Here is an 8,336-nt window from a genome sequence, read left to right as displayed (position 1 = left end):
GCATATGGAAAGGAAACCAGACAGATTTCACAGTTACAGAGAAACACTGGCTAAGGCCATTGGATTGCTTAACATTTCACAGTTACAGAGAAATTCTGGCAAAGGGCATTCGATTGCTTGGACGAAAAATGAAAAGGATTATAAATAAGGCAAATTTACATGCAGATACTTTTCTAACCATACAAATCCTTCATGAGCAGTGAAACTCCCAGCATAAGGTTTCACCTGCAGCTCCACCTCTCTCCCATCGCTACTCTTTGTCCAACTTTCAGTTAATATATAGATATTCAGCTCTTACATACCATCACCATTTCCCAACCATCTGGCAGCACACAATAACTTCATCACCCAGCCAAGGACAGGAACTGCCAATTCCTTTGCTGATCAGCAAGAGAATTGGGAAGTACGGAGAGGACCGATTTGGTGCCAACATAAGCATATAATCTACTAGTAGTCAGATATGACCCCAGTGGCCAACCTCACCATGATGCCATGGGCCTGTTTGGTATTTACACAGGGGTATTGGACATGGCTAAAATAACATGTTGACTACACTAGCAAGTTTTTTCAGCAATACCATTTTCAACAGGCCCCTCATTCTTCACCTCAAGTGCCTGATAAGGCACCTCACTCACTGGTTGAGGGATTGGCAGGCCACCAAAATCTTGTGGGAAGAACTCAAAGTCTGGCCCAAAATTGAATTTTACTACACAGTTTGACTCCTTAGGGCGTGTATACATTGATGCAGCTGGGTAATACCTCCCTCCAGGAATGTCCTTGAAGGCACTGCCTTGGCATACCCCATTCTTGAAGTAGCATATCTCACTCCCTGCATATACAATAACTACTGAATATCTATATTAACTGAACTCCGAACAAACAAGATAACGGGCCAACATAGGTGTAAAAGAGCCATTGTTGGGACACATCCTATTCTATTCATGAGTGCAGAACAAAGTGTAATCTAATGGAACACAAAGAGGCGCACCAATTAGTACATATTGAACACCCAACATCCAAATATTTTAGCACTAATGGGATAACTAAAACCTCTCAAGCATAACCAATTGGAATTTCTAACTAGACCATACAAAAATCAATATTAAAGATGCACTTTATTCATGTATTGAAGATACAACAATATACTTCTAGAAATATTGATTTGAAGATGCATATACTTATTCAGGTATGGGAGCAACTATAAGGTGCAATGACGCTACAATGACAAGACTGTAAAGTCCCAAAGGAAAAGGTTATACTTCAAGATTAATTTTCAACTAGCATTCCAACAACAATAGAGCAAGGATTTATTGACACAATACACATTAGTTTAGGCTTTGGAAATTATTAAAAGTTGAATAAATGGAAACTATCATCTAGTTTGTGCAATCATACACATTTAACTAGTCTACATAATGTCTAAAGAGGGACCAGGAATCTGTGTTGGGAAAACAACATGCGAATCTAAAACCAAATGACATGTACAACACATCGTGAAGCACGAGCAATGCAATGCATTTAATTGTTTAATTCAATATCAGTACACAACCTCTGCATATGATTTTTAAACATCACTCAGTCCTAACCATTCATTGTATAAATAACATGACTGTAATAGAAAGTGTTTATACACGATTACTAGTTTCATAAGACATTCTTTTCTTGAATTTGTTATCTTGAAATCCCAATACTCCATTTTCAAAATTCTGCTAGTATTCATATACATCATCTCAAGAACTGAGTGAGAAACAATTTTCACCTTAGCTGACATCTTATTTGTACAATTGCTACTTCATAGTCATTTCATTGTTAAAACTGTGTGATGTTTTAATTGACATAACAACCTACAGCTATATACAGAATTTATTAAAACAGGCACTCACCAGGAACGGGAGCTGGTATCTTTTGCTCCTCCTTGGGCACTTGCACATGAAAGGGCATTCCCTTGTGTTGAATCAGGTCAGGTTGCTTAGGCTCATACTGCTCCCCATCAGGCAGAGAAATGTAGAACCCGAGAACGTCTCCTTCCCCGTACCCTTCATCAGCATACTTGTCCCTCCAAGCCTTATGCACCTTGGTGCCATCCATGTCGCGGTACCCAAACCCATAGGCGTCGTACCCAACCGGCGTCTGGAGGTCCGCTCTGTTGGTCACCCATCCAAGGCGCGTGTGGCCAGTGGCGCCCAGATGCACGAACCTGACCTCAAAGTACCACGCCCCGGCCGCCACGCCGCGGGTGGCGCGCACCATGCGGTAGCCCTTGGTGCTGGCGGCGGTGAGGCGGTCGTCGGAGACCTCGATCCTCTCGGACTTGAAGAAGCGGGAGAGGAGCACGGGCTGGGCGGCCGCGTCGTCGTTGCGCTCGGCGGCGAGGCGGGTCGCGGGAACGAGCTGGCACAGCTCGTCCCCGCCGGCTGGGCCCGGGGTGGGCGCCAATGCCGCCGCCGCCGCCGGGGCCGTGGCCGGGGCCGCCCGGCTGCTTGGCCTTCTTCTTGCCCTTGCGGGAGGTTGGCCGGGTCCAGACGCTGTTACCGCCCTTCTTCTTCGACTTCTTACTGGCCGCCGCCGGCGGCGATAGGGTCATGTGCTTCCTGGAGGCGCCGGAGGGGTTGGTGATCCCGTCATCCTCGCCGTCGCCGGGGGCGTCCGAGGCGGAGGCGAGGGCGCCGTCGGGTGTCGGCGCGAGGGCAGGGGTGTCGGCGTCCGAGGCGTCGACGGGTGCGGCGTCGGAGAAGGGGGTGTCGGGATCCAAGGAGGCCGGCGTGTCGGGGAGGCTTGGGGTTTGGGCGGCGGCGGAGGCTGGTGTATCGGCAGGCGGAGAGGGCGGTGAGAGATCGGATGGAGGCTGCATTGCGGGCGGCGGCGGCTAATGGATTCGGAATTCAGAAGGGAGAAGGAGGAGAGGTTCCTAATTGCCGGGAGGATCCTCTGCAGTACTGCTCCTAATTGGAAGGATCCCAAATCACAGAGGGGGGAGGCCAACAAACAAGCAAATCCTTTTTCCTACTGTCCCCGGAGCAGAACAAGCAACTCCGATTTCGGGCTTTAACTAGCAAAATATAATCTAATCACGGAGAACATCGTGGTTCCATTCCAGTTGTGCCGGAAATTTCAAACTGACGATTCTGCAGACGAATGAACGATGAAGCACAATAACGAGCAGAATGAAGGACACATGATTGCACGACAAAAGATGCCGATTACTGTAACCAAAGTTAAGCACTATGTTACGTTATTTATATAGTACGACGAATAGCAGCACACCAAGTTTGCAGGTTGATCACACAACACTACAAGCGAAGTTGTCAATAGTCATTCATAGTTTGGCACAACCATGTGCCTGACACAACTCACTGAGGTCGCTCATATCTGGGAGCTTAGTAGCTTACAACACTGGAATCGCACCCATGACTTCCGAATTCAGATCAACCTGCATGGGAATTGAACAATGATTAGTGGAGAAGGAATGTGCCAAAGGAAATCATTTAAACAGAAATGCCAAAGTGAATTACTTCCAGAAAAAGATGCAAGAGGATCTGGCCGGATGTTAAATCAGGGAAAATCTACAAGTTCAGTGCACAAGATACTGCATTGCCCGATGAAAAAGTAGCTACAGTCAATTTGAGCTTTAAGGAGGTCAAGTACTGACAATCAAGCCCCCATGTTCAAACACGAATAAGCTATCTGCTTATGTGGGATGCTAGCAACACAACCTTGGTTTGACCCATATCACCAGAACTGAAAGGAATAAAAGCTGGGAGCACCAAATCCTTCAAGATCCACATCTTCCTTATCACATTACTCAATCCATGGTTATTATGGCGTCGCCTAGTCGTCGCCAAGGCGTCCAGGCGTTTTTCCAACTGGGGCGTCTCGCTCGCCACGGATTGGGTGACTATGGCGTCGCCTCACGCGCCCTAGTCATTGCCTTGGCGTCCGATTCGTCGAGGCGGACGCTGCACGGACGTAAAATCGGCTGCGCGCGCGGGGAAAAAGGGTGGCGGGAAGCGCGCGGGGGGAAATCGAGTGTGTATACCTCCCGCGTGGGCGCGCCCCATCCCAGCAGCACGAAAAATCGAGAGAGTGGGAGGGAAAGAGAGTAGAGAGAGAGGAAGAGAAGAGGGCGGCGGCAGCAGCACCTGGAATTCGGCGGCGTGCCGCCTCCATCCAGCCATTGCTGCTCCTTCCACACCGCCTATTCGAGGCTTTTGCTTGCTGCACGGCCTCTGACTTCCGCTCCGCCGATTCGCCCCTCCGATTGGGCCTCTAATCCGCCGATTTGCCCCTTCGATTGGACCTCCGCCCGTCGATCTGCACCTCCGCCCTCTGCCCCCATCGATTCGTGGATGCTTCCTCTGCTCCGCCTCCATGCTAGCATCCTTCATGTTGGCTCACAAGTACACTCTTCTCTCCCCTCCTTTGCTCCTCCTTCACCTTCTTCCTCTGCTCTGAATCTTTTGGACTTGGACATACTGTGGTGATGTCCGCTTGACGCTTGTGCTTGTGCACTACTTGCCTCTAGCTTGTGGTGCTGGTTGTTTGTGCTAGCCTGCTAGGTGCTGATGGTCAGTCCAGTGCTGCTCTGTTCTGCTTGCTATATAGTCACAAGCATGCTACATGGATCAAGCCAGCAAGCAAAGCTAGAAAGAGGAGGATCACTAGTACATATGCTCCAGAATTGGCAGCAAAAAGGTATGCATCAGTGTATTTTTGTGCTGCTCCATTGGAGATTAGGCATGAATATGGCATCGCCTCGCCGCGCGCCTTATTCGCCTAGGCGTCTGGAAGGGGGTAGGTCGCCGCGCCTCGCCTTACCGCCATAAAAACCATGACTCAATCAACCTTTTATTTCATTTTAACTCACAATAAACTTTTGCCAAAACAGCAACTGATAATTGGATTACATGTCAATAGGTTATGACAATCTAATGCTATAATAGAATCCTGTAAACAGATGTTCCCTACAATCTTCCAAGTTTTCAGTTTTTACTTTCTCTTTGCGCACATAAAAATAAGGCACCTTAGAACTACAATACCCAACGAGGCATGATTTGGAAATCAAGGTTTTCATGAACAGGGCCATGCTGCCAGGACTTGTTCACTATGTCATTTGTTTGTTTACTTATTCAGCTTGTTCCATAAATTCAGGCAATAAAACCATGTTCTGACCGCAAGAGGTGCAAGACACCCGAATTGGATAGCATTCCACATAGCCAAGAAACCATAACTGCCACCAAGGGGAAAAAACACTAAGCAGAGATTATAGACTAAACTATATATGTAAAAGTTTCTGCACACTATCAAAATATTCAAGATAACTAATACTGAATTGGATCACATTGGCATTGTCTCCATAAATAACTCATAGTTTCATGGTTTAAAAAAGTAGCAGCCATCAATGGATCAATAAAAGTTTTCATGGCGGTCAACAGTTTTGGGCATATCAAAACACATCTGTTGAATACGATAACAACGAAAAAAGTGCACCATCTATCACCTTTCTAAGAAGTTATAAACAAAACTCAAGTAAACTAAACATCAACAAATGTAGGGTATGACAAGCATAACAAGAGGGCAAATTAAGACACCAACAATAATATAACAAAAATGGCTATACAATGACCCAAGAAAATTTCAGCGAAACACTGCAAAAGTGATCTGCAAATATCATGTAGCTACCATCAAAATAACTATTTCGAGGACAGCCAAGCATTGGACATTAATTCGCCCACCTATAGCTCTAGTTGACTGAGCCTTGAGCTCCCTGTAGATTCCATGGATCAATAATTCAACAGGGCATGGAGACCACACTAAAAATGGATATGCCAATATGCCACAAAACAGTTGTCGAACCCGCTGCTGAATTTTGACACAGCAGGTTTACTTAATCTTAATCACCAGACATTTGCCAGTACAGGTACTCAGTATGAAATTCATAGTCATGTACTCGTGTGCATATCTGAAGATTCTACAAGACTACAACTAAAGGTACCCAAAAGCTGACCCTGTAAATTACAGTATCCATAATCAATCAGGATCAGTTATTTTCCATACACATCCCAGCACTGAGAAAATGACAACTAGAAGAACTTTGACACATCAGTCCTCCAAATCAGTCAGCAACGACTAAATCAGAAGCACAAAGGTGAAATTGGTAAAACGCCGCACCCAAAATTGAAGAAATTCAGTCAGCTAAACTGCTCCGAGCGATCAACCGAGGATCTCGCATGCCAAAGGAAAACCAAGCCGCGCGCGCAGGAGCGAGGAGGAGCAGCTTCGAATCCGAGAGGGGGTTACCCTACCTGATAAGCGGCAGGGGCACGCGGAGCCAGACGTGGGGGCGGCTAGTTGTAGTAGAGCTCGAGGCCCATGCCGTCGTGGATCTCGTAGTCCTTGAGGGTGATGTGGTCCTTGTAGATGTTGTACCACTTCTGGATGCGGATCTTCTCGGGGCGCGTCCCCGTCTGCGCCGCCACCAGCTTCTTGAGGTCGCCGATGGTGTCGTCCTCGTTGCACTTGACCCGCACCTTCTTCCCCAGCCGGTCGTTCAGAACCACCTCGATCATCTTCGCCCCCTCGCGCCCCTCCCCTCCCGATGGCCTTCAAACCCTAGCTCCGCTTGACTCCGGCAAAGGCCGACGGCTCCGGGGGGAAAGCGGAAGAAGGCCTGCCTTCTCACGGAATTTGTTTTTTTTTTTTTGAGAGGGGCCTTCTCACGGAAATGGGAGGTTGCCGCGGCTGGTTGCATCTGGCCCGTCCACTCGAATTCGACAGCCCAGATCCCACCGCAGCCTAGCCCACCAGGTCTTCCCCCATCACCACCCATCATGCCGGCCCCACGCGACGCCTCACCCCCACCCCCACCCACCCCTTCCCCGGCCCCCGCCGCCGCCGGCGACGCGCTCGCGCCGTCTGGCCCACTGCCGGCGCCAGCAAGGCAGCAAGGTCTTTGTCCGGCGTCTCTCCGGCTTGCATCCGATTTGTGAGCGTTGCTGTGTTTCGGATTTGAATCCGCCTCGGAGTCGGAGGTATACCAACCGTACCGTCTATAGAGGCAAAGGTGGGTTGATTCATCTGTTCCGTCTTTTTTTTGTCGCAGTCCCTCGTCGTCGCCCCACCACCCCCCACCACCATTGTTCACTTGCGAGCAGAGCAGCTGCTGCCTCCGCAGATGGAGAGAAGCGGACGGGCTATCGTGTACCCTCCCATCTATGAGGATACTGATGTGACAGAACCGCTAAATTAAAACTCAAATTAAGCGTAATGGCCATCATTTGAACGTATCAGGCGCATTAGCTTAATTAAGTGTAACCTGACAGCCTGTTTCCAACCCACAGGCCGATCGAAACACACCAGAAGTCTCGCGCGACGGCGAGCACAGATGGTACCAGCATAATATAATTTCACAAAATAGATAATGACATAAATATTTACAAAACAGCTTTAAATTTAGAATTTACATAAAATGAATGACAGCAGCGGAAAAGAATATGACCTGAGAAAGATTTTCATTAGAAACCAACTGAAATAACTTGATATAAAACGATAACTACGGAGACGTGAGGACGTCACATCAACCCCACGGCTGGTTAGCTTTTATACCTGAAACAGGGTAAACAACAAACCCTAAGTATACTAATACTCAGCAAGACTTACCCGGCTATGGGTATACATAGCCCATTATCTAGACATGCACGGCTTTCTGGCTGTGGGTTGTTTTGCGGAAAAGCAGATAAGAGTGAGTCCTTACTTTCAATATTTTAGCTCAAGATTAGGAATAATATCTATTTTCTATGGTTTGTATTTCTATACCAATCAGTGTGGAAAAACAATTGATTAGGTTCAACTATACTGATCATCTTATTCCCTTCTATATTCTTACTACGATGTGACTCGGAGATCAAGGTGCTCATGTCCGCGAGCGACTGACGGCGAATCGATCCGATTTAACCTTGCAAGGTGGACCTAACCAACACGGCACGTATTTGCCCCGTCGGACTATACATACCAACCATTCCCCTCCTCGCCTCGAACTACAGGACCGCCCCACCATCATATGGTCAGCCGAGCTCAACGTGAGACTACCAAAAGTAAACATATGCAACCCCATTTCTCCGCGACTACTCGACTACCCCAGGAGGTGAGTTGGAGTCCTGTACTTTCGAGATGGGGCAGTACTCGGCTTACCGGTTTCGACTACCTCCTACTCCCGGTATGCGGTTAGTACAATTCAAACCTGATCAGCAGGGCCGACAACGGTACGGTCCTTAACCGACACAGACGGCTAGACAATTCCCGCCCGGTCTACAATTCATTTCCTTTCCTCCATATCCCAA

At 47.9% G+C, this 8,336-nt stretch overlaps 2 protein-coding genes across 2 annotated transcripts; both read right to left on the bottom strand.

The window, feature by feature from the left end:
• Nucleotides 1–33: 33 nt before the first annotated feature.
• On the bottom strand, nt 34–2,580 carry LOC120643536 (protein TRAUCO-like; the record flags this gene model as incomplete). The annotated part of the gene is made up of 2 exons (XM_039919925.1): nt 34–829; nt 1,884–2,580. Coding segments are annotated over 2 exons (972 nt in total), but the record flags the coding sequence as incomplete, so codon positions are not given.
• A 599-nt stretch (nt 2,581–3,179) lies between these two features.
• On the bottom strand, nt 3,180–6,676 carry LOC120643538 (ubiquitin-like protein 5). Its single transcript, XM_039919928.1, has 2 exons — nt 6,303–6,676; nt 3,180–3,430 (listed from the first exon to the last, which is right to left on the bottom strand). The coding sequence occupies exon 1, from the start codon at nt 6,564–6,566 to the stop codon at nt 6,345–6,347; it is 222 nt and encodes a 73-aa protein (XP_039775862.1). The 5' UTR covers nt 6,567–6,676; the 3' UTR covers nt 3,180–3,430; nt 6,303–6,344.
• Between the last annotated feature and the right edge of the window lie 1,660 nt (nt 6,677–8,336).

The sequence above is a fragment of the Panicum virgatum genome, chromosome 8K (assembly GCF_016808335.1).
Source record: "Panicum virgatum strain AP13 chromosome 8K, P.virgatum_v5, whole genome shotgun sequence".
Lineage (NCBI taxonomy): Eukaryota > Viridiplantae > Streptophyta > Magnoliopsida > Poales > Poaceae > Panicum > Panicum virgatum.
This window is presented reverse-complemented; position numbering and strand designations above follow the sequence as displayed.